The 24,297-nt window shown below is 41.0% G+C and overlaps 1 protein-coding gene across 2 annotated transcripts in view; it reads left to right on the top strand.

Annotated features, from left to right (window-relative positions):
* Nucleotides 1–24,297, top strand: part of MAP3K20 (mitogen-activated protein kinase kinase kinase 20) — a 201,059-nt gene that overhangs the window by 146,010 nt on the left and 30,752 nt on the right. The window contains exons 11-14 of one of the 2 annotated variants that reach the window (XM_032755347.2): nt 3,788–3,923; nt 16,443–16,487; nt 18,945–18,975; nt 19,073–19,212. In XM_032755347.2, the coding sequence (XP_032611238.1) occupies nt 3,788–3,923; nt 16,443–16,487; nt 18,945–18,975; nt 19,073–19,212 (352 nt within the window). Of the gene's footprint in view, nt 1–3,787; nt 3,924–7,853; nt 13,904–16,442; nt 16,488–18,944; nt 18,976–19,072; nt 19,213–24,297 lie in introns of those variants that run through there. The other variant, XM_032755348.2, reaches the window with a different exon arrangement.

Genomic DNA, 24,297 nt, shown 5'->3' with positions numbered 1-24,297 from the left:
ACAGAACCCAGGTGGTCTGGTAGCACAGGCCTGCCCTTGCACCCATGCTGAACAGTGCAGTTACTAGACTTGTGGCCGTTGTCATGCTGTCTTCTCATTAGCATGCAATATTCACTTGACTGAATTCCTTTTTAGCTAAGAGAAATATTACAGGGCATGACCATTTTAGGTTATTAAGGTGTCTAACTCAATATGTAAACTGCTGAAAAGAATTATGTTTTTATCAGATAATCTCAACATTTCAAAAGACAACACATTCAGACTACTCCCCTTTCCCCCCAACTTTTATCTAGTGTCTGAAACCACATGACTAGTGTCCAAAGAGTGTTTTAGTAAATTAGAGTCACCGTGATCAGTGCAGCCTGATTCCAATCCTGCTGTGGTGTTTCTGGCAAATGATTATTTTCTGGCAGAGCTTCCTCTACACATAGACCAGATGCAACTTGTATTTTTAGAAAACTGAATGGTTATTCTGAAAACTTCTTGAAACTACATTATTAAAAACCACATAAACTGTGTTCTTTCCTTTGACCTAATAAATGATAGGAACAAAATCTAGTGTCAGACTTTTCCTCAGTCATCAGATCTTCAGCTTATTTCTCCTCCCATTGACTTACTAGCAATAATGGCAATGAGCATTAAGAACAGAAAATGTGTCATCCTGTTGGTCCTGTTTTGGATTTTCATTAACCATGTGATTGTCTGTAGATCTGTGGCAACCTGCACTGAATGAGCCACACAGTGTTGTGATGAGCATTCAGATCTGTGTCTCTTGGCAAAACACTTGGTTGGTTGTGTTTCCTGTGGTGACCATAGTACTCTCACCATGACATGCCTTCTTAAAAACAAAAAACCAGAGATCAAAAATGTAACCTTTAAAATTTGTGCAATGTTAGCACAAATCATGTAATATATAACACTACATTTAATAAACAGATTATACATTTATCATGTAATACATATTCTGTATCCCTCTTTTTACAAATTGACCTTTTATTTCAAAGTAAGTTTCTGTCTGATGAAAGAAGATAATTACAGTTCATTGCCTGTTTTTGGCATATGGAAAATTGATACTAGTTGACATTGACCTTGATTGGATTTGGCTTACGAAAAGACCATAATTTTCATCAACTAAGACATTTAAACTATATTTTTAGAACAAGAAGTTTATAAAAATATATCAACAAATGTATTTGATGCAAAACAATGCACCAAAAAAACCAAGGGAGCAGCTGGTTTTATGTCATCTCCGGGTTGGGGTCACGTCTCTAATGGCATATAACCTCACACACAATCGATTTCAGACTCTGCAGTGTTGGGAGTGCTGTTGGAAAGCTGAGCCTGAGAGACAGATTGAAGAAGGAGATTTACTTGGTGTTTGTTTCTGTGTTACAGCTTTCCGTCCATTTAACTCTTCATCTGTTTTCCGGAAGTGCTCAAAATCGCAGTAGGCTCTCAGAGCTGGAACTTGAGATGCATCTTTGGCTTAAATTACAAGTGAAATAGAATGTAGTGGCCATTTACCCTGGTCTAAAAGAACATCGGTGAGATTAGTCTCACTGGCAGGGGTGTGGGGACTGCATCGGCAGAAGCGCTGTGTAGATGCTGGCCCAGGCGTCTGCCATTGCACACTGAGTGCACCCAGCTCCACCACCTCCTTGCCGCCTTCTAACTGCCTCACTGACTGAAGATGGCTCACTCTTTTCTTTTTTTGTGACAAAAATTTACCCTAAGTTTTTCCACATTTTTCCCCCTCAGTCCTCCATTGAAAAATAAAAACTTTGTTTACGTGCATAGGCATAATATTTTTGTCAGAAATATCAGGGATAAAATTTAGATTTTATGGTACAGTCATAATTCTGAAAGATTGCTGATTCACTGCCTTCTTTAGGGACTGTAACGTGACTTATAGCCTTTTATGATTTTTCAAATGGCACCAGTAAAAGGGACAGGGTGTTGATATTTGTGGGTGGTGCAGCAGAAGCTTCTTACACCTGATTGCTGCCTCCCTTGCTCTGAGGTGCATTTCAGACAAGTAGGGAAGTGAAGTGTTGAGCCAAATCCAGACCCACCTCCATACCTGTTCAGAGTTGGATTTTGCCAATGAATGCCTGAACTTTTTGTTTTCATTCACTTGGTTGTTATCTGTAAGAGCATTGGAATGTTCCAGTAAGAGTAAGCTGTTCACTTACTCTTATTCTCCCTAGAAAAAAAAGACAGACTTTGGTTACATATATTCATTAACTTAGATGTGGGGGCTTCTATCTTCCATAGTCAACATCTCAATCATGATTATGCCATCGCAACACAGGATTGCCTCAGCGGCACCTGGAAGCAGTAGCCGGCAGCACCCAGCAGCTATTCTGCAATAGTCACCCAGTTCCCATCTTCTTCTGCATCCTTCTCTCCAGTGCCTTCTCTAGCCCTTGACTTCCCTCTCTCTCTCCCTCATTCTCTCAGTATTGTTGCTTACTTACAGGCTTTTCAGAAACTCAAGGGAAAGAGCTTCCAGTTCTCAGAACATAAATTTAGACTTAAACATTGCGACAGCCCTAAAGGAGAAAAACGTTTGTGCTGAGCCATGGTACCAGTTCCACTTTCTGTGAAGAACAGATTTCTGTAACATGGCACATGGTTCGAAGTGGTGAGGTTTGTTGGCCTATAGACACAAAGGGGATAACTTCCTTTAAAAATTATTAGAATTAAAAGGAACCTTAGAGTTCATCTGGCCCGGGGTTTTCTACACTTGCCTGATTGTAAAAATTACTCGGGTCTTTTATAAAATAATGAAAATTCCAGGGTCCCACCCAGGCCTACTGACTCATGAGCTCTAGGGAAGGGTCCTAGAAATCCATGTTTTGTTGGGTTTCTGGTGTGTGGTTTTTTTAAAAAACAAGTTGCCTATGTAAGTCTAAGGATCAGGCAGGTAGGAGAACCCTAATGTACTATAACCACCACCCCTTACAACCAAGGAAACTAAGACAGGTTAGTCAATTGATTGCTTGGGTTACTCAGCCAATGAGTAGCCTAAAGTGTCATCTCAACCACTTACTGATGGTGTGTTGTTGACCACCTAACCTGAGTATCATTTTCCCACCTATACTATGAGATTAATACCTGTTTCTTGGGACTGTTATGGGAATAAGATGAGATCAGCCGGGCGCAGTGGCTCACGCTTGTAATCCCAGCACTTTGGGAGGCCGAGGCGGGCGGATCACGAGGTCAGGAGATCGAGACCACGGTGAAACCCCGTCTCTACTAAAAATACAAAAAATTAGCCGCGTGTGGTGGCGGGCGCCTGTAGTCCCAGCTACTCGGAGAGGCTGAGGCAGGAGAATGGTGTGAACCTGGGAGGCGGAGCTTGCAGTGAGCCGAGATTGCGCCACTGCACTCCAGCCTGGGCGACAGAGCAAGACTCTGTCTCAAAAAAAAAAAAAAAAAAAGGGAATAAGATGAGATCATATATAACATCACTTACAGACTGTAAAAAGCTAGATAAATGTAAGCATTTACTAAATGGCTGTACCAGGACACCAGCTCCATAGGTTATGCTGCACCCCAGTGGCCCTTCAACACTTTGTTGAAATATTTTGAGCTTATTTTTCCAAGCTAGAAACTACCTCTTGATATTTAAGGATATGAAAGATTCCTTCTCCTCTGGCAGTTTCCTGGTTGATTTTAAAGCACCAGCATGTATCTTTTACTTTGATTAGCATTCTGATGGACCCACTAAGCGCTTGATATCTCTTAAGTAAAGTTGAGACTTACACCAGCTATCCCTGTGCAGGTGCGAAATTGAGGCAACTCTTGAGAGGCTAAAGAAACTGGAGCGTGATCTCAGCTTTAAGGAGCAGGAGCTCAAAGAACGAGAAAGACGTTTAAAGATGTGGGAGCAAAAGCTGACAGAGCAGTCCAACACCCCGGTGAGTACCCTCCCCCTTCGCCGTCTTTCCACTTGCAGCTCGTAGGCTGCGCGGCTAAGCATGGCAGCATGGCACCTCTTCCCCTGCCTCCCGCTGCCCCCTCCTCATTTCCTGCCTCGCGCCTGTGTACTAAAGGGCCCGCGTGTGGACTCAAGCAGCATTCATACCTAATTTCAATTAATAAAATGCCAGAGATTTAAAAGAAAAGCTTATCCTATTTCTGGTTCCTTCCTTAAGAACTGTTATTCTGTCAGTGTGTTTGTATATTAGAATTACAATAATAAAATCCGATGTATTTTCACACCATCTGCTCAATCTCAGAACATGCACCTCGGTGCTGATTAACTCCTTCTAGTCGCTCAGTCATTAATAACTGTAACTCCAGCAGCTCACTGACTAAACAGAGTCTTTGATGTGTCAGAACTTAACCATGTTTTCCTTCTAAAATGGAGCTAACCATGATGACATGCAAATGAGAAGCATTAATATTTCGTACTCAATTTAATGTTATGATCATGGGCAGCAAAATATTGGAAAAAGATTCTCTCTGGACAAGCTTTCAGTATTTATTACACCTAGGCAGTATCTTGTTTTCTCCCAAGTCTTGTATTTAGAGGAATATAAAAATTATTTTTAAGCATTTCACTGGTTATACACTAACCTTGAGCTTACATGCTGATATGGTATTATTCAAGTCTAATCAAATTTCAGCATTCTTTCCTATTTTAAATAGCATAACATTTTCAGGAATTAAGTATAAATTTATAATTGTTTTTTTTTCCAGGGTTTTTAATGGGCAATATTTGTTCACTTACAATTACCCAAGTAATGGTAGATTAAAAGTAAACATATATTTAAATTCATTTTTTATAGTTGCTATGGTGATTATGCCAAAAAATACTGAAATGCTGTTCATTTTGTGATCTTCAAAAAGCTTTCCTATCTTTAAAAGTCTTAATCTTCATTAAGCAGCCAGTGCCCAGTTGCAAAGTATTTTCCAGTGTCTAAAGAATAAAAGTTTGTCTCCTTCCCAACTTGTGTGGAGAAGCAACCTGATATCCAAAAAAGGAAAATACAATGAAGCTAAATGTTTATTATCAGATTCAACTTGGAAAAAAAGGACTTTGGTTCTCCAGGGAATTCCAAAATGAATTGAATTGCTATCCAGAACACTATCATGGAACATTTTAAAAGTGCCACATTTTATCTGTGAATTTAACTTGGCCCGTGAGAGAAAGACAATGAGGGAAGTCTCCTGTTCTGGCTGACTGGGTGTCAGCAGGCAGCCTCTGAAAGCCTCCCTCTAGGGTTCTGCACAGGAGCAGTGCTTCTCCTACAGCTCATGAGGGACAGGAGCAAAAATGTGACCTCGTCCCTAGAGCACAGCTTCTGAAGTCTGTGAGGTTTTGTTTTGCTTTAAAATGCGTTGAAATCTAAAGCTGTAAAGCATTGCGTGGCTTGACTCTTTCTAAATGTAGTATTTTAAGAAAAAACTTTACCCATTCACATATGCTTCAGAACCTTTCTTTAGTTTTTTGGCATTAGTTTTGCTAAGAAATGGGCTGCCTTGCACACATTATTGCTCTTAGTAACATAGTTGCGTAATAAATAATAAAGTGCTCTACAATAAAGCTCTGTGTGCTCGGTAGGTTGCCTGCTTGAGTTTTTAACCCCACAAAACTTTCTGTGAAGGAACTGCTCTGAGGGCTACCATCTAACAATGGACAGCCTGCAGCACAATCTCAATGAGATTTTCTTCTTTTTTCCTTATGGGAGATAAGTTTCCTTTCTTTACAGTACTTGCTTTTAATGTGTCTTCTGCTTAGAGCTGGTATTTCTGAAGGAAAAAAAGTTTATGTTCAGATATTTTGTAAGTAGGTATTTTCTTTTGTCCTCACATCAGTTTCTGTTTAGCTTTAACTGAGATTTCTTAGAGAAAGATGAAATAAACGTTTTAAAAAGGAAGTGGCTGGAGGTTTAGCTTTCCTGTAGGTGGCCTCATCTTAATTATGTAAGTTTAACATTTATGTAACTTCATAAAAAATTGTATCATTGAATTAATTTCAAGGGCACTATTTTCTTTCCTAAAACTAAAACATTAGTTAAGGATATTTGGGGAGATTAATCCTTTATGCGTAAATATGGATAATGTTTATTTTCTAATTATAGTTGAAGCTTGATGTAAACTTTTTATTTATTTTAAGAATACAGGCTTATCTGAGAAACATTTATGGAGATCTTTAGAGTCAAACCTAATGTGAGGAAGGACCCTCAAAATAATACAATGAGCCACAAAGAGTTCCCGAGAACATCTAACAATTGAAAACGAATTTCAGAAGCTGAGAAGTTTGACTGCAAGGGAAATAACATCCTGTTTCCAATGTGTAAAGATCTAAAGCAATTGTTTTCTTCCATATAATGGATACTTTTCAGTTGAATTATATGAAATTAAAGTTATTGAACTAACAACTCCAGGAGGGTTTTTCCCAAAAGTGCAAGCTACTTTTTAAAAACTCAGCTCCAACTTCACTTTAAAAATTTGGAAACTGAGGCCGGGCGCGGTGGCTCACACCTGTAAACCCAGCACTTTAGGAGGCTGAGGGGGGTGGTTCACGAGGTCAGGCGTTCAAGACCAGCCTGGACAGCATAGTGAAACCCCATCTCTACTAAACATACAAAAAATCAGCTGGGTGTGGTGGTGGGCGCCTGTAATCCCAGCTACTCGGGAGGCTGAGGCAGGAGAATCACTTGAACCTGGAAGCCTGAGGTTGCAGTGCGCCGAGATAGTGCCATTACACTCCAGCCCCGGCAACCGTGTTAGACTCTGTCTCAAAAAAAAAAAAAAAAAAAAAAAAATTTAGGAAATTGATCCTGAATATTAGGTACCAGAATATAGAGGTTATCCCAGTATATTATTTGTACATTAGTTATCATAAATGTATCCATATTGCAACTACGCCAAAAACATAAGCCTTGATTTGCTTGTTTCTCAAAAGAAGAGGCAGTAACATTTTTCATATGCTAACAGTTTTACCCCTGAAATGGATATGCCCAAACATTTATGGGAATAAGTTGGCTGTTCAAATTACGTAAAGTAGAAGATAATGTCTGTGACCACTGTGAGTGGTGACATCTTAGAAAAAAGTTCTGTTGTTGAAAGAAGAAAACTTGAATATTAGAGCATATTAGAACAATCTAAATTAACACTATTTTCCTTTCTTCCCAGTTTTCATGTGTTTACATACTTACGTCTAACTTAAATGTGAGACAGAATCTAGAATTTGTTCACAAGTGAATTATTTAATAATTTGAATAAATAGTATTACATCAGTTCTGGCTACAATAAATAAATAAGTGGAAGCAAGTGAATTCTAGACTAATTTTTAGTGTATATTGAGACTACTAATCCAGATAAAAAGGTAGTTAATAACCCACATTTCCCTAGAACTGTATAGACTGCTGAACTGTTTTTTGTGCTTCCTCTAAGCTTTTCTTTTGGGTACAAAGTTTCTTAATTTTTCATTTGAGATCTAATCTCTGCTTAATTTCTTTTTAAAAAAATATAATGGTTAATTAAATGTTTCCTTATGAAAGTGAAATTGGGAAAAGTCAAGATAAATCCTAAAAACTATTTTGTTTTAAGCAAAATGAGGGCTTAAAACTTGCAACTTCTTTTCCATTTGAAATTTGGCTTGCTGTGGTGCTTTGCAAACTTTTGGTTCTGATTTATCCTGTCATTCATAAATTATGGCAAATATGCTGGAGCCAAATCTGCCATTAAATAAATTCTCACATAATTCCCTACATTCATTTATTTCACTAATCATTTACCTCCTGTGTAGTGCCAACTAATTTTGTGGTATCTATTTTCCTGATTTAAATTGGTCCTAATTTCTCTTTTTACTTCTGTCCTTTCTTCTCTTTTGATAGCTTCTCTTGCCTCTTGCTGCAAGAATGTCTGAGGAGTCTTACTTTGAATCTAAAACAGAGGAGTCAAACAGTGCAGAGATGTCATGTCAGATCACAGCAACAAGTAACGGGGAGGGCCATGGCATGAACCCAAGTCTGCAGGCCATGATGCTGATGGGCTTTGGGGATATCTTCTCAATGAACAAAGCAGGAGCTGTGATGCATTCTGGGATGCAGATAAACATGCAAGCCAAGCAGAATTCTTCCAAAACCACATCTAAGAGAAGGGGGAAGAAAGTCAACATGGCTCTGGGGTTCAGTGATTTTGACTTGTCAGAAGGTGACGATGATGATGACGGTGAGGAGGAGGATAATGACATGGATAATAGTGAATGAAAGCAGAAAGCAAAGTAATAAAATCACAAATGTTTGGAAAACACAAAAGTAACTTGTTTATCTCAGTCTGTACAAAAACCAGTAAGGAGGCAGAAAACCAAGCACTGCATTTTTAGGCCAATCACATTTACATGACCGTAATTTCTTATCAATTCTACTTCTGATTTATTTTTGCTTACAGAAAAATCAGGGGAGAATTAAGCCAAAGAAGTATATTTATGAATCAGCAAATGTGATGCCTGATTATAGAAATTTGTGATTCTATATACAATACAGGACTTTTAAAGTAATGACATTCTGGCATTTTCTTTTTTAATGAATACTTTTTAGTTTGTATTTGACTTTATTTCCTTTATTCAAATCATTTTTTAAAACTTACATTTTGAACACTCTTAACTCCTAATTGTTCTTTGACACGTAGTAATTCTTTGACATACTTGTTTTTTCTTATAGCAATACACTGTAATATCAGAAATGGTTGGCCTGAGCAACATAGTAAGACCTCGTCTCTACTAATAATTAAAAAATTAGCTGGCATGGTAGCACACACCTGTAGTCCCAGATGCTTGGGAGGCCAAGGCAGGAGGATTGCTTGAGACCTAGCAATCAGTCAGGGCTGCAGTGAGCCATGATGGCACCACTGCACTCTAGCCTGGGCAAAAGAACAAGACCCTGTCTCAAAAAACAAAAAAAAAGAGAGAAAGAAAGAATTGATAGTACAAAATCCAACAACAATACTGAGATGAAAGAAGGTTATAACAAAATGCTCTTCAGAAATACCTAAGTGTTGAAAATTTTTGGTACTAAATAGCACAGCTGCTCAAAGTAAAGCCTGGGCAGTGTTCTCAGTAGTGTATTTGAAGGAAAAATACCCTGATTTGAAACCAACAGCAGATGTTGCAAACTTTCATACCACTGCTGGCCATGGAAGCTTCTCAACAACACACTGTCATTTAAGGCTATGCTTGTGCTTTATACAAAGAGAAAGATGTGGTCTTAAGGGGATGCTTCCAGGGGGGTGAGTTCATGCCTCTCCTGGATTTTCCAGCAAGTGGGGTATGCGTGGTGGTTTGTTTTTTAGAGGGGCATAATAATCCAGGATTCTAAGCATATGCTTAGCTATTTTAAAGAGGAAATTAAATATTACAAAAGAAATAGTAAAGATAAGTTATCCTCACTTAGGCAAAAGCAGAGGTCCTTTCCATACCAAGTTTAGCCTACCAGGGTTGTTTTTTGTTTTAACCCTGCTTAATAATGTTGGTGTTTTAGAAGTAGATACAGGCACTGCTCTGAAAACCTGGCTAGCCAGGGATATTCTCAGAATGTTATCACCTATTTGTCAAAGCTTGTTTAAATTATAAAACACTTTTAATTATATATATAAGAGGCAAAAGAACTAAGACTTTTTTCAATCTAAATTAGAAAGGAGTGTCATTATTTGACTGTTAAACCAAAATATTTTTGGTGGGTCTTTTTATGAAGTTTAAAGAAAGGACATCATCATAGATATGATCTAATAGTATTTCTAACTATATTTGATCATTAAAAGCCTCTTGGAATTTGAAGCGTGACATGTTTCTAATGCCCCTTGAGAGCTGAAAAATACCACATAATGATCAGTATGCTGTGCCAGCTTCATTTGGGGAGAAATAACTTCACTTGGGGAGAATAGAATGTTCTGGGTGTGAGGTGTACAGCAGTCTAGGTGGCATAGTGATGAAGAAAGGGATCAGAGAGTCCGACTGTCACTAGAATCCTGGGCCCAGTTGCTCGACAACCTTGGGAAAATTATTTAATCTTTGTGTGTCTGTTTGCTGATCTTCAACGTGGGAATAAAATAGTACTTACTTGAAAAGATCATTGTGCGGATTAAAAGAAATAATATATGTAAAGCACTTTAACACAGCACCAGGCCCATGGAAAGTGGCTGGTTAATGTTAGCTACTATGAATGGTGCCAGTGAAGGCACTGAAAAATAAGTGATTTCGGTAACCTTCTGGAAAACTATCAGTTTCAAATAATATTTTCTCTGTAGTATGAGATGAAATTAAAAGTGGATAGCTTTCAGGAAAGATGAAGAGAACATTCTTGGAATGTAAGCTAAACAGATTTCTTCTGTTGCTCTTTGAAAACTATGAGCCCTGGCCAGCTTAACCTGGTCTGAGATGAGACTAAACACAAAAACAGTAGATAAACCTCTCCCTAAAAGATGGATTCCCCCACATACCCATGCTACTAGTTTCTCTGTCTATTCACATATATGTACAAATACATGAACACAGCTTGTCTGTGCTCAGACATAGAGAAGTACTACCTGACTTGAGTCAATGCACCCAAGCAGAAAAGCTTGGAGTAGAGTAGAAGGGAGGGCTTGGGTCTCCTGTCTTTCCAGCATGCCCTGGGGTGCAGTGGTCAGCCATCTGAGGAGAGAGCCAATAGCATGGGGTTTACAAGGCAAAGATACAGTCATTCATTCAACACATATTCATAGAGCTCCTTCTCTATGCCAGACACTGTTCTGGAAGACAGCTAGATGAAAATCTTTGCACTCACAGAGCTTACATGCCAGTGAGTGAAGATTGATGATAAATAAAGCAAATGTATCATATGTTCACATTTGATAAGTCTATGCCAAAAAATGAAGCTGGAAAGGAGGATAAGGCCCGTGGGTGAGTGTTGAGGTTTTTAAAGTGTGGTCAGGAAAGGCCCCACTGGTAAGGTAACATTTGAGCAAGGCTGAAAAAGGCACGGGGATCTTTGGGGTTAACTCCGGGATCTCTGCACTTTATGTAAGAATGTAAACCTTGAGTCTCATTTAAGAATGATCAGCAATACGTTTAGAACATATGAACTGAATGAAATGGACATTTTTTCTTAATTTACATATAAATCCACATGATTATACATAAAGTTCTGATGCATTAATAAAAGCAGCCAAATAGGGCCAAAGAGAAAAATAACAGGACTCTGTACTGGACCTAACTTTATCATTAATTAGGTAATATTTTCCTCATTTCTTTACTGCTGTCATTTTCCTCACCGGTATTCCAGAGATGGTCATAGCTCAGTACTCTACCACCAAGAACCTACAAGGAATTAGAATACAGCAGAATTGGCCTCAGTGAAGAGCTTAAAATTGTTCTCCTCGTAGAACTGGACTATTGATCATTACCACGTGACGTTGGCTCTATTACTTTCTGTTCCCAATCAATGTCCTTCTAGTGGTTTGAAAATGTTAAAACGTCCCTGAAATCTAAATCATATAATCAGAATTGTATAGTGTCTCACTCTATCTGTAAAGATCATTTGGAAGACTTTATACTCTATTAATTTTAAAAGGAATATTTATTAGCCATATGCAGAATTTCTAAGGATATTGTACAGCTTCTAATTCACTTTCCAGATCAATGTTTGAAATGGCAATTATCATGTTGGATTTAGTTCCAATTACTTGATTTACAAAAATGTACATTTAGAAAGAGAAGGGTTAAAAGAGTGAGAAATGTAAACATTCAAAATGAGAATTGAATCTCTCAATTGTGGGAATAATATCAGAGACATGCAACTGAAAATGTCTCACCTTTCATCTTTTTTTCTTAATTCATAAAGTTATCTTGTAGAATTTGATGAGACCCTCCTAGTCATTCTCAACTGGGGTGGTGCTGTCACCGAATGGTGTTTGAGAGTGTTGGGGCTAGGGCACATTTTTGGTTGTCACAGCAACTGGGGTGGCATTTGCTGCCCAGTGCCAGGAATAGTAACATTATGAATGCCAGGGACAGTGTGCTCAGTAAAGTCTTCTATCCAAAAGGGGCTGGGTACGGTGGCTCACGCCTGTAATCCCAGCACTTTGGGAGGCCAAGGTGGGCAGATCACCTGATGTCAGGGGTTTGAGACCAGCCTGGCCAACATGGTGAAACCTTGTTGCTACTAAAAATAGAAAAATTAGCTGGGTGTGGTGTCACATGCCTGTAACCCCAGCTACTAGGGAGGATGAGGCAGGAGAATCACTTGAACTGGGGAGGCAGAGGTTGCAGTGAGCTGAGATCGCACCACTACGCTCCAGCTTGGATGACAGACTGAGACTTCATCTCAAAAAAACAACAACAACAACAACAACAAAAAACAACAACAACAACAAAAAACAACAAAAAAACCCGGTAGCATTGTCCCTTCCCCACTGACAAACTTATCAAATCCAGAAGCTTTAGAGTTTCGTGTCTAATTATTTTTCTCCTGAACAAAATTACCCAAGTCAAAACAAAATGTATTTTTAGAATTACAGCAACATACAACCTGAATTTTGTGAGTTTCGTGGCTTTATCTTAAATCACCATTTCCCTAAGGGGAAATGGTTTCTTTCTCCTTAAGAATGCTGGTGGCAACTTAATGAAACAGCCAAATCCACCAGGTCAGGTCACTCTCCCATTACACTGATTCCACAATAAAAAAAAAAACTCATTGAGATAGCTACAATTCTATAGGTTAATTTAAAGCCTGCTTTTTCTACCCATTTTTGAAAGCAAAATTACATTTTACTATTTTGCATAACCAGTGAAAAGAAGTTGAAAGCATATAGCTCACTGTTTTTAGTGCTCTGGAAATGTTGAGGGTGGGTTTTTAACCAGTGATTTTTAACATGCAGTGAATTTGTTAGACTTTTAAACACTAGCTAAGGTAGTCAAACTTGATCCCCATTAAAAATCAAGGAATTAGGGGTCGGGGGAGGGTTTAGGAGTGATCCAGAATGACTTCTCCCAGAATTACTGTGCGTATAACTTTATTTTTCAGAGTTTTCATTGGAATGGTAAGAGTTTTATGAAAGACAGTTTTAAAACTTATTCTGAGTTAAATATTAATACTTAAAAAAATTATTGTACTAGACTTATTGCAGCCTTTTGAAAGTAGCAGAGTTTCATCATACCACATATATAACAGAGCATAAATTTTCTATAATCAGGCACCTTTTGCTGCTTTTGAGTAAGACTGTTTTCCTGTTTAGGTGTTAAGCATTGCCAGACATAAAAATCTATTCTCTTCTCTCGATTGTAGCATAGCCTGACAGCTCTAGATACAGCATTTCTATGATGAAAGATGAGTGTCTATCTGGAAATCTAGAAGACTAGCTGTGTTTTCTCAGACTCCACCTTTGTTTGCACTCTGTTGCCTGTGAGGAGCTTTCTGGCATATGATTATTTACTTCGAAACTAGAGTTCCAAGCACCTACATTAATTATTTTATATTGTGTGCAGAATAGTATATCTTTTAATGTCAGATATGATACACTGCACATATTGCTTTTGCACTCTTAAAATTTTTGTACTAAATAATAGAAAATATTTATATTCTTTGAGTGTGAGCTTTGAATAGATGGCATTATCACTTTATTGTTTTTTTAACAAAAACTTTTTCTCAATTATTCTATTGCAATGTTATTCTGAGCAAGTCCTATGCCAAATATCTTGTATAATGTTTGTATGGAAGATTAAATTTTACTCTTGTGTGGTAAGACTATTCAGTTACTGATTTTATAGTTGGAATTTGATATTCCAGCACAAAGTCCACAGTGTATTCAGAAATCCAAGTTGGTGTCATACATTTCATTTTGATGTGAACTTTTCTTTGCTTTCCTTTGTTCTAAGACTCCATTTTGCAATAAACGTTTTGACAGTAAATCCCTTTGTTATGTGTTGCTGTGTATATAAGATCCCTGTTAGACTGGATTCCCAACATCCTTTGAAGGAATCGTTGTCACACGCATGCACACAAGTGTTAGCTTTTCTCTCCCTAAAGTCAGTGGGAGTGTAAATAATAAATTTGTAAAGTGATGGGACAGTCATGGGGTGGATTTGTTTTATTCCCCAAAGAAAGAAAGGCTTAGAACTCATCCTACAGCAGATACACTGATATGTTAACAAGGTACAGAAAACATAAAGGAAATGGTAAGCCACTCTGTGGCTGGAGATCATTAACTCTTATTCCCCATCTTGCCAAATTCAAACCGTCATGAAGCAGTGCCTGGCTCCAGCCTTCCTCTCACTGATCTTTGCAAGCATTGTGCAAAGAATCCTGCTGGAGTAAGCATCCAGCTGAAGCCAGTGCCTCTCCCTAGGCATCGTATTGGAGAACCATCCTCAGTGTGCAACCAACCCCCTCTCCTTTCAACATTAAAACCAAAGATTCTGGTTGTGATTAGTTATTTCATTTACAACTTCTATTCTATTCAAAAAATACTTATTTCTCAATTTTGTTTAGTACAACATTTGGGAATTTTATAAAAATAACACTACACATCCCCTCCCCCCATCCCAGTTTCTATAAAAGTGAGCCTTGATGCAGGAAAATATTTCTGTAACTCAGACTGTTGTTTCTTGAACAAACCAAAAAAGTTCCCTATTTCACATTTGCTTCTGTGATGGGAGAAGGGAATGGCATGATTCTGCAGCTGTGTCCAGCTGCCCTGTGAAGAGACAAAATTGTCACCTATTTTTTTTGATCCAATCAGCTTTAGATTCTGTTCCTCAAGTCTTTCTCCTTTCCCCATTATTAAACCAAGTTGAGTGTGTGTGATGATTCCTACCCACCTCAAGTGTTTCGAGGAGGCAAGGGCAACCCTGGAGGGAAGGGAAGCACATGCAGGTAGCAGAGTATACGCAGAACAGGATCGATTTCAGTGTGTACTTTATGTCCTGACAACTTGTCTATAAATACTCAAACTTACCCATTCATATCCATTTCAGCTAGTGGGTTTTTCCACTTGCCTCCCCACCCTGTCTGCCTCATTTCCCCTTTTTCCTCCAACATGAACTCATTGCCTTCCATTCCCATCCTTCCCTCCTGTCCCTCCCTCTCCCGCCATGCCAGGTTTTGCCTCGTTGCTTCTCTTTACCCGGAATCACCTCTCTTCTTGCCCTGCAGGACCCAACTCAAGCCGTGCTGCCCTCCATTCTCCCATCTTATTTTACAAATCCCTTTGTGAATACATCTGTCTATGGTATACCCATAGACATTTAACTCTATACCAGAGAACTTAGCATTCCAGTAAATGCACCCTTTAATTTTATTCATTCTTTAAAATGACTCAACAAAAATTTACCAGATACCGTATGCCAGGCACTATGTTAGGCATTAAGTAAACCAAGATTCGGGTGGCCTTGGAGTCCTCCAGGTATAATGTATACCTGTATTAGCGCCGGTTAAATTAGAAGCTCCTTGAAGGCAGGGGCTGTGCCTTTCCTAGCAGAATTTTGAGCATGTGGGTACAAAATACCTATAAGTTAGAAAGGTTAACTCACCTACCCTCTGATTTTTATACTAATAGTAAAAGCAACCAAACTCAACTTCTTTTTTTTGAAACTCACTCACAAGAAAATATTATTTGTAACAGAAGATGAGTGATTTTTGCCATATTATCTCATAAGCAATTCATCTTTGGGGGGCAAGTTAGGCTAGTTAAAGCTAATAGCTGTACCAAACTCTAATTTGACTTATAGGACACACAGACTTCTAAAAATTATGTAAGCATTTATTATTTAGATGGCCATGGGGCATATATTGAAGACAGTAAGTAGCTCTTTGGCTCTGAAAATGGTGCAGGCTGAAGTCCTCTGGAGACATCTTCATCTATACTTGTGAACCTCACAGGGAGGCATTTTAATGTTTTAGTTAGAGCAACTTCTGCAGCCTGGCTTTCTTAGGACCGTACCAATTTCCCATGTCCTTCTTCATCCGTGGGTGCTAACATTTGGTTTTTTAAATATTGTGCAAATGAGATCTTTAAACACTTAGAAATTCCCCTTGAGAATAGGCATAATACATCATCTGGTTACTAGGTGGTTGCTTTGGAATTTTCGTTAATAATCCAACAGTCCTCATGTTGGCTGAGACTCTGAGGAAGACTCTAGGTCTCTGGGAAAATGTCAGAAATTCCTTGACTGCTGAGGCCTGATTGTGGGATGTAAAAACCACGTACCAACAGAGGAATATGAAACAGCTCCCAAAGTACATGAATTGTTACTGAGAGATTGGTGAACATTACTGGAGCACTGAGAACTGCCTCTTAAGGTCAGGAAAACTGTTTTCCATTCAACCCAGCCTGCAGGAGGAACCAAGCCAGAGCAGCAGCTGAGAGCTGAAAGAGTGAGACGAGGATGAACCAAAAAGACAATGATAATATTACTTTTTTTTTTCATTTCATGCATATTTCCCATGCAGCTGCTGCCTTCCTTTGAGATTGGTGCATGGACAGAAGACGATGTGGTAAGCTCTTTGTATTCATGCCTTATTTGACTTGGGCAGGTATTTCATAAATTTTTCCCTAAGTTTTTAGGGGAAGAGATTGGGCCTTGGGAAAGTCTAACTAGGAGAAGTTGACAAATTCTTTTCTCGCACTGTCTCCCAGGCTGGAGTGCAGTGGTGCGATCTCGGCTCACTGAAACCTCCACCTCCTGAGGTTCAAGTGATTCTCCTGCCTCAGCCTCCTGAGTAGCTAAGATTATAGGTGCCCACCAGCATGCCTGGCTAATTTTTGTATTTTTAGTAGAGATGGAGTTTCACCATGTTGGCCAGGCTGGTCTCGAACTCCTGACCTCAAGTGATCTGCCCGCCTCGGCCTCCCAAAGTGCTGGGATTATAGGTGTGAGCCACTGCACCTGGCCTTTTTTCTGTTTTTAATGCAATAATGATTGAAAATAAAGCCTCAAGAGTAAAGCAAGTATCTCTGCAAATCTTCTAAGTGGGTTCTACCTTCCTAATTTGCTCTGAAAGTATTCCAGAATACAACAACAAATACCAATGAGGAAATTAAAGTGGCAGCTCGGGAAAACAAATAAACACACTTGAAAAAAAAGTGATCTTAAATCTTTTTACAAGAACAGGGATGGCCTTGAGCCATGGTAGAGGAGGATCTGGTCAAGGCAGTGCTGGGCTGGGACACCACTGACCTGGCTTTCCTTCCACCTCAGGCCTGTTTGAAAGTGAGGCATCATATTTGCCAGCCTTATTCTGGCCTCCCAAGCGGGAATAGACACAAGCACACCCAGACATTCTCTGTAGCTTTAGCCAGGGAAGCTCTATGTTTTGAGAGGCTGCACTCGGACTGTTGAAGTCCGAAGGAAGTCCTGCACTCTGCATTCTTGATAGAAACCCTGAGAAACAATCCAACTTAGTCTGTTACGTCGCCATATCTATTTTCTTAGTGACAAAACAGGTATGAAAATTCCTGATGTGAAAACTCAGGGACTAGGTTGGGTGCGGTGGCCTGTAATCCCAGCACTTTGGGAGGCCGAGGCAGGAGGATCACTTGAGGTCAGGAGTTCGAGACCAGCCTGGCCAACATGGTGAAACCCCATCTCTACTAAAAATACAAAAATGAGCCAGGTGTGGTGGCACATGCCTATAATCCCAGCTACTTGGGAGGCTGAGGCAAGAGAATCGCTTAAACATGGAAGGTGGAGGTTGCAGTGAGCCGAGATCACACCACTGTACTCCAGCCTGGGCAACAGAGCAAGGCTTCATCTCAAAAAAAAAATTTTTTTTAAAGTTCTATAAAACTCAGGGACTTATGCCTATCCAGGTCTATTTAACAAGCTCAGGGTATCACTAAATGAAAATGAAAAAAACAAAAGATGTAATGCCAGCCTTAGTGGGTTTGGGCTCCAGCCCAGGGAACAGACCAGGTGCCACAAAGTGCAGACTAGCTACTGGAAACTCCTCAAAAGATCTGTTTACCTAGCTCAACCTGGTTTTGGGCCCAGGCATTTCCCTCTCTGCCCTTTGTATTCTTTTGAAGTGCACCTGCTTTCAACATTAGCTAACCTCTTTGGCTTCCATAGGGTAAGGAAACTTGGCACCAGTTGCCACTATTTCTTCCCATTCACTGAGTCCCAGTGAGTCTCACTTTCCTGCCAGCCTTGCTTAACAAGGAAAGAGGACTCAGGGTCTCCTTTATTCACAAGCCTGGATATAATCTCTTTATCCCTAGCTGCAAAGTTTCCCCTGTCATTTGAAAAGAAATTTTTGAAAAATCACTGAGTTCTAACAGCTATTTTTAGTCTTTGCTCTGAGGTTGAGTGGTTTCCAGGCCACTTAAATAAAATTCCAGAGTTGAGGGCTCCCCCAGAGAATCAGAGGGACTGAGTCTGGCCTCCCATCCTTCTCCCCTCACCAAGATACTGTGAGAGGCCACAAGTAAACCCAGACCCTGTGTATACAGGGACTAAGGGTCACTGGGTCCAATCTCCTCATTCTACATAGGAAGCTCCATATTTTGACTTGGCCAGGGCCACGTGGCTACTTCATGACCTGGCCTAGAACAGAAGATTCCTTCTGTCCGTTGCTCTGTCCACTGCTGTGTGGTCCCTGGAACTCATACAATTCCTGAGTAAACCGGTGCCCCTCAGCAATCCAGGGGGCCACCGGCACATAAATGGAAAAATCACTATAAGTAAGAACCCTCTTGAAAGGATTTAAAAATATCTCCCAAAGAAGGAGGAAAACCAATGGTCTTTTAACTGTCCAAGACCCCCGAAGAGAAGGGTATCTCCCATTTGAAAGCTTGAGGTTTTAAAACTACAAAGAGAAGTCTTCTATTTTACCTTTGTGGTTGAGCCAGGAATTAAAGCTATTTTGATCTATTGAAAACTCTATGTTTACTGTGAAGACTGGCCACTGACCATGTGTGAATCTTCAAAACCATATGTGTCCTCTCTTTCACAGTATTGTTGGGTTCAGCAGCTCGTCAGAAAAGGCAAGTGGAATAAGTTACCTTCTTAATTCATGGAGTTAACTTTGTTTGGGATGTGATTTCATCTAATTTGATTCTGCTTTCTAATCACTTCCTTCAGGTGACTCTTCAGCAGAGATGAGTGTATATGCAAGCTTGTTTAAAGAAAACAACATTACAGGGAAGCGGCTGCTGCTGCTGGAGGAAGAAGACCTGAAAGACATGGGCATTGTCTCCAAGGGGCATATCATTCACTTCAAGGTACCTCAGAAAGGGACAACATTCCATCAGCAAACTTTTTTTTTTTTTTTTTTTTTGAGATGAAGTCTTGCTCTGTTGCCCAGGCTGGAGTGCAAAGGCGCGATCTTGGCTCATTGCACCCTCCGCCTCCTGGGTTCAAGCGATTCTCCTGCCTCAGCCTCCCAAGTAGCTGGGATTACAGAAGTGTGCCACCACACCCAGCTAATTTTTGTATTTTTAGTAGAGATGGGGTTTCACCATGTTTTCCAGGCTGGTCTCCAACTCCTGACCTCAAATGATCCACCTGCCTCGGCCTCCCAAAGCACTGGGATTACAGGCGTGAGCCACCAGGCCTGGCCTCCATCAGCAAATCTTACTGAGCACCTACTATGCAGCAGATCACGTGTTAGGGGCTGCAAATGGAAACGGTGCTATGCTGGTCATTACTGTGCTGAAATGCTTACACCAGTTGATAATCAGCAGCTGCCCCCAGGCACCCCTAATTCCTTCCTCATAATCCAACAGCAAAAAGGTGCATACGTGGTATAGTAGGAGTCACAGGGAGATACCTGAATATCACCCCCCTGCCCTCAGGAAGTCTCTAATCTGGTGGAGAGAACAGATACTGCTTATGCGATGATGGTAAATGACAGCTGTAAGAAATGCCACACAGGCAGTGTGGTGCCTGGAAAACAGCCATCCACCCAGAATAGCAGGAGGTGACTCAGTTTAATTCTAGAGAGGATAAAAATCCATCGGGAATCCCTAAGGACCCCAGAATTTCTGCATGGCCAGAGGGAAACCTAAGCCAATGCAGTAACCTAAAGGCATTTGTAATTTCTGTCATGACCTGGAACAGACACCACCATGTATGTGTTTTAATCCCCACTCACTCAGGAAATTCTAACATCTCCCCCCAAACTTAAGTGTTGAGTAGTTTCAAAGCTAAACCTCTGTGTTTGTTGTGGTGGTGGTGGTCATGGTTGTTTTTTGTTTGTTTTTGTTTTTTCAATTTAGCAACTTAAACTGAGTAAGAATTGCTGGCATCTGTGTGGTCATTATGACTAATCTTGTTTCAAGAGAGATCTTAGAATAAAATCAGGTTTGCTCCCCAAACCCTCACCCCCATTCCAGTGTGGGTAGATGGACGAGTGTGTATAGGTTAGAAAGAAGAGAAACAGAGTAAAAGAGAAAATTTAGAAAAGGCAGCCTCCTGTCCAAATCCACACCTTCACAAAGGCTCTACCAGCATGCCAACTAGTCCCTACCTCAGAGCTACTCACACTGACCTTTCTAGAGAAATCCCCATTAAGGCCCAAAGAGAGCCCATTCATTTCATTCTGTGAACCCTAGGTCCAGGAAGAAACATCCTTACAGACTCTCAGCACCCTTTGCGCAACAGCTTGGCACTCACCCACCACAGACCATCTCCACAACAGAAAGAGGACCTTGCTGTCTTCTCCCTCCTAGAAGAAGGGCAGGAAAACTCATGCATAGCATATTTCTCAAAGGCTGGCAAAGAATGTAATCCCAGCCTCTGGGTGTGGGCAAGTCCATCCTAAAAGCTATGCTGGCTTAAGTGGGCCACAGTAGGAAAAAGTATTTTCTGCAGTACAGAGATGTTTCGGAGCTCCAAAACAGAAATTTTGTAAATCTTGTCCTATTTGGCAGATGCCAAATAAGATGCTCCCACCTCCCCTTCCCACCTGCCATCTTTGAAAAGGCCCAGTATTTCTTAAGGATCATTTCGGAGGAAGGGTGGTGAGCTGGGATATCTCACCAGAAGCCCTCAGTGATTTACGTCTTTCCAAGGGTGGCCCTGGATAACCTAAGTACCCCTTTCATGCTCAGCGTTATCATTTAGGCAAGCAAAGTCCAGACTTACTGTTTATTGTTCAACAAATTCAGTGAATGTCTACTAATTGTGAGACTGGGCCTGTGAAGATTCAAAGAAACCTGTGGTTAAGGAATTTACATCTCAGAGAAAAGATTAAATGTGCATACAGCATCTCCTTGGCAATTGGGAGGAAAGGACCGATTCATTATCCAGACTTAGGAGAGGCCATGGTGAGAGATGGAGAGGGGAAACTTCACAGAGTGGGTGGCCCTTGAGCTGGATCTTGGAGGAATGACAGATTTTGGAATGTAGACCAGGAAAGGAAAGAACATTAATCTAGACAGAGAGAACAAAGAGTTAAGAGACATGGAAGATAATGTGGAGGAACAGAAAAGACGAGTCCCGACCTGAGTAGCATAAGCAGCTCTGTCTGCAGAACACGGGTGATGAGTAGAATGCATGGCACCTGAAGTGGAAGGAAGGTGGGGCCGGATCCTGGACAGCTTACAACTTCAGGCTTAGGGGAAGAGCTGGAATTTGACCAGCTGTCGGGAGTATTGAGAATTGACATATTTACACTTTGCTTCTGGAAGTTTTAAAATGGATTAAAGAGGCAAGGCTGGGTTTTGAAAACACAGGAGGGTATAAATGTAGAGAATAATAAGCACTGCAGTGTAGCAAAAATGTGAATGGAGAGAAGGGGAAGATGCCACAAGTAAGAGGGCTGTTCTCAGGCTCAGGAAGGAAAGCACAACAAAGTATTGACTGTTGTGGGCAGACTGGCTGGGGCCGCTGTCGCAGGCAGTAAAAGAATTTACCAAGACAGTCGTAGGTAAAGAAAGGCAGATTTATTAGAGAAAGTATGAAGATGTGTTGCAAGGGTGCAATGGGCAGCACAGCAGAGAAGGGGCTGTCTGCCAAGAGGCAAGGGCTTGAGGGAAGTTTTATGGGATCATACTGGAGGGGCTACGTGCAGATAGGGTGTGCAGACAAGGTCATGCCGCTGGAGTTACTTGCAGAATGAGGTATTTGGGAACAGGTTGTTGTGATTGTCTGTGATTAGCTGTCTCTCAACAATTGTTATCCCCCACCTGGGACCCCCTCCTCGTTGTTGCTTACTTAACTTATTAGGACTCCACTCTGATATGTGCGGCAGCACAGATGAGCCTTGAACATGATGCTAAATGAAAGAAGCCAGACACAAAGGTCACATATTGTATGAGACATCCTGAATAGGCGAATCCATAGAGACAGAAAGCAATCAGTGATTGCCAGCTGCTGGGGGGAGGCGGCAATGGTTATTGACTGCCTAATGGGAGTAGAGTCCCCTTTGGGGGTGATGAAAATGTTTTGGAACTAGATAGAGGTACTGGTTGCACAACATTGTGAATGTACTAAATGCCACTCAATTGCCCACTTTAAAATGGTTAATTTTATGGTGTGTGAGTTTCACCTCATTAAAAAATAATAATAAAACAAAGGAAAGCACAGGCATCTCTACACCCTGCCCAAGAGTAGTCTTCTTCCAGCTAGGAAGCTTTCTGTCTTCGGCAGAAAGGATGTGTGTGGCCAGGAAAGTGAAGAGGAAGACAAGAATATCTGTCCACAAAGTAGGAAATGAGGAGAGAATGCTGTTACAAAAGCCAAAGGTTAGAAAAGCTTTAAGATAGAATCGGTGGTCAAAAGGGTCTAAGGGCCAGGCACTGTGACTCATGCCTGTAATCCCAGCACTTTGGGAGGTCACGGTGGGCAACTCACTTGAAACCAGGAGTTCAAGACCAGACTGGACAACATGGCGAAACCTTGCCTCTGCAAAAAATGCAAAAATTAGCCAGGCATGTGGTGCACACCTGTGGTGGTCCCAGCTACCTGGGAGGTTGAGGTGGGAGGATCGCTTGAGCCCAAGAGGTTGAGGCTGCCATGAACTATGATTGCACCACTGCACTACAGCCTGGGCAATAGAGTGAGACCCTGTCTTAAAAAAAAAAAAAAAAAAAAAGGCAGGGACAGGGGACAGGGGTCTAAGCTTGCAGAGAAGCCAAGGAACATGCAGAGAGAAAAACCCCTGTTGGAAGCAGCCACTTAAAAGTAAAAAAAAAAAAAAAAAATTATTTGACCCACTGGAGTGGAGTCAGTGTAATGTCCTCTTTTTATGACCTCTGCAGAGGGTCTGCCCAGAGCTCCAAATGAAGGAGTAGCCTGCATCTGTTGGGGGACCTAACATTGCCCTCAAACTCCTGAGTGAGTCTGCATGAGCTTCTAAAGACAGTCATTCACAGAGGGGCAGTCTCCAAAGTGTGGAATGCGGACCCTCCCCCTTACTGCCAAGGCTGGGGCTGTATGTAAGAATGGCTACCCAGGGGGCGCTCAGCCAACAGGTGACCACTAAACTCAGCCAGAGCATGCGGATTCCCAACAAGTTTATATGAGAGGGAAAGATAAAGGGAAAGGGTCATGTGCACTTACTCTAGGAGGGCCTGCATAGACTCTCAATTAAGATAAGCAATGCTCCAAGCTGGGCCTTTGGGGATGAGTAGATCCACACTGGAGGAGTCCTCCTGGTCCTTGTCAGAAGTGTTTCTCACACACAGCCTGATGGTAAGAATGCACCCTTTATTCTTTGCGCTTTCACTGAGGAAGGCACAATTGTTGTGTACTTTCTCCAAGAGTCTCTCAGTCCTTAAATGGTAGGTGACCAAACTGGACAGTGGAGCAGTGTATCCACCCTTTTTTTTTTTTTTTTTTTCTTTTGAGCTGGAGTCTCGCTCTGCCACCCAGGCTGAAGTGCAATGGTGCGATCTTGGCTCACTGCAACCTCTGCCTCCCGGATTCAAGCGATTCTCCTGCCTCAGCCTCCTGAGTAGCTGGAATTACAGGCGCGGGCTACCACACCTGGCTAATTTTTGTATTTTTAGTAGAGACAAGGCTTCACCATATTGGTCAGGCTGGTCTCGAACTTCTGACCTCATGATCCGCCCACCTCAGCATCCCAAAGTGCTGGGATTACAGATGTGAGCCACCGTACCCGGCCCCCACCCGTTCTTTTGCTGTGTGTTTGTCCCTCCCTTTAAGCCTGACCATGGCTCCCTTCTTCTTTGAGCCTGCTAGCCCTCGTGTGGAGAAGCAGAGTGTAAGAAGTAGGATTGAACACCCAATAAGTGTTCATTACATTGTCAGCTGTCAACAGTTTTTATTTTGCTTTAAAATAAAATGCATCTAATTTTCTCAGGTTGGTACTTTTCTACTCTCTCTGCAATCAGTTCTTAGAA

The sequence above is a fragment of the Hylobates moloch genome, unplaced genomic scaffold (assembly GCF_009828535.3).
Source record: "Hylobates moloch isolate HMO894 unplaced genomic scaffold, HMol_V3 SCAFFOLD_1, whole genome shotgun sequence".
In the NCBI taxonomy this organism is placed as follows: domain Eukaryota; kingdom Metazoa; phylum Chordata; class Mammalia; order Primates; family Hylobatidae; genus Hylobates; species Hylobates moloch.
The sequence above is the reverse complement of the archived record's forward strand: the minus strand, read 5'-3'. Positions and strand labels throughout refer to the sequence as shown.